The sequence below is a fragment of the Sinocyclocheilus rhinocerous genome, unplaced genomic scaffold (assembly GCF_001515625.1).
Source record: "Sinocyclocheilus rhinocerous isolate Xijiao unplaced genomic scaffold, SAMN03320098_v1.1 scaffold47651, whole genome shotgun sequence".
Taxonomy (NCBI): Eukaryota; Metazoa; Chordata; class Actinopteri; order Cypriniformes; family Cyprinidae; genus Sinocyclocheilus; species Sinocyclocheilus rhinocerous.
Window position 1 is genome coordinate 1 of NW_015644323.1, and position 1805 is coordinate 1805.

Here is a 1805-nt window from a genome sequence, read left to right on the forward strand (position 1 = left end):
ACGGAGTAATATTAATTAGCTACATGTACTTGCTATAAGGTTAGGTTTATAGTTTGGTTTAAGAGTAGTTGCTTTTAATTATGCATAATTTGCTGTAGTATAACAAAACTTGCTGCACTTTTCTCACCATTTTTACAGTTTAGTATTGTGTTAATTCCTAATGATGGTAATTCAAAGGTATTCAAAATTCAGTGATCAGTGTCCCAATGCAAGTTCTGTCATAGAGACGAGCATCAACCCATTTCAATTGAATTCATTATTTGTAACCGCTGACCTTTGACCCTGCAGGTGTTTGACCTGGGTCACATGAACAGGGCGACAGCGTGCACTAATCTAAACGAGCACAGCTCTCGCTCTCATGCCCTCCTTATTATCACAGTGGCGGGTTTCAACTCGCTCTCCTTATCGTCACAGTGGCGGGTTTCAACTCTTCCACAGGCCACCGTACCTCAGGTACACACACAGTTCATGTAAACTGCCTCGCACACAAATAACTAAAAATGTAAATATGAAACCATCTCTTTTTTTCTTTATTTTTGCAGGTAAGCTCAATCTGGTGGATCTGGCTGGTTCCGAGCGGATTACCAAATCCGGCGCCGAGGGCAACCGTCTGCGCGAGGCTCAGTGTATCAACAAATCACTGTCTGCGCTGGGCGACGTCATCAACGCCCTGCGCTCCAAACACTCGCATGTGCCCTTCAGGAACTCCCGCCTCACGTACCTACTGCAGGACTCGCTCAGCGGAGACAGCAAGACCCTCATGATGGTGCAGGTGTGTGAGTGCTCTCTGGATCACTGGGTCAGCAGGGTTGTAATGGAGAGGCTTATTTTAAACCTTGACACATTTTGAGTGGATTTGAATGGATTTAGGGGATAAAGACTGTACTTGGTACAGCATGAGCAGTCAAGGTATTTTAAGCAGTTCATGCACACGCTTGTTGTTTTATGCTAATCACTAATGAAAACCCTCAAATGCAAAAAAATGTTGTGGACTTATAATACGATTTTAAAGCTGAAACCACTGCCACTTTAAATGTTTCCACATAATGCCTCAAAGTCTCGATCACTCGGAAAATTCAGTGTTTAAACATTTTGGGGTTTTTATAAGAATCATGGATGGAATCACAACTAAGTAGTTTCTGAATTGGAACCACATTACTTAAATTCCTTATGATTCCAATCACAAGATTACAAGATTTTCTACCTACATCATGTTAGTTTAGTGTGCAGTTTATCATTCTTTCTGATAAACTAAGATTCTTCTCTCTGTATCTCAGGTGTCTCCTCTAGAGAGTAACGCCAGTGAGTCGGTTTGCTCTCTGAAGTTCGCTCAGCGTGTTCGGACTGTTGAGATCGGGCCCTCGTCTTCCTCACGCCGCCAAGCAGAGAACTCCTCTACATCCTCCTCTCCAACTCATGACAGCGTGGAGGTACAGCGTCACAGACACACACATCCTCACGTGTTCATGTCTGAAAACAACAACGTCTTTGAGATCTGTCCTTCACCCACAATTTTTCTTCTGTTACTAATGCAGTGGCCACAATACACTCATTATTCCACTTTTCCTTCTCTCCGGTTCATATTTATACTGTAATTTGTGTGTGAAAAATTCATTTACAGAATGTAACTGTGGTTCTTACATAAGCAACATTTCAACCCAAATTTATGGCCCTGTAATCACAGTAAACCTTTTTTGTGTTGCACTTTGTTTGAAAATGTAACAATACCTTTTATTTTTTTTGGCATTTGATTTACATTGTTTTAAAGGGGTCATATGATGCTGCTAAAAAGAACGTTATTTTGT

The 1805-nt window shown here is 41.4% G+C and overlaps 1 protein-coding gene across 1 annotated transcript; it reads left to right on the top strand.

The window, feature by feature from the left end:
- Positions 1-284: 284 nt before the first annotated feature.
- On the top strand, positions 285-1595 carry LOC107758088 (kinesin-like protein KIFC3). Its single transcript, XM_016575746.1, has 4 exons — positions 285-359; positions 395-453; positions 543-772; positions 1278-1595. Exons 1-4 carry the CDS (start codon positions 307-309, stop codon positions 1593-1595), a joined length of 660 nt encoding a protein of 219 aa, XP_016431232.1. The 5' UTR covers positions 285-306.
- Positions 1596-1805: the final 210 nt, after the last annotated feature.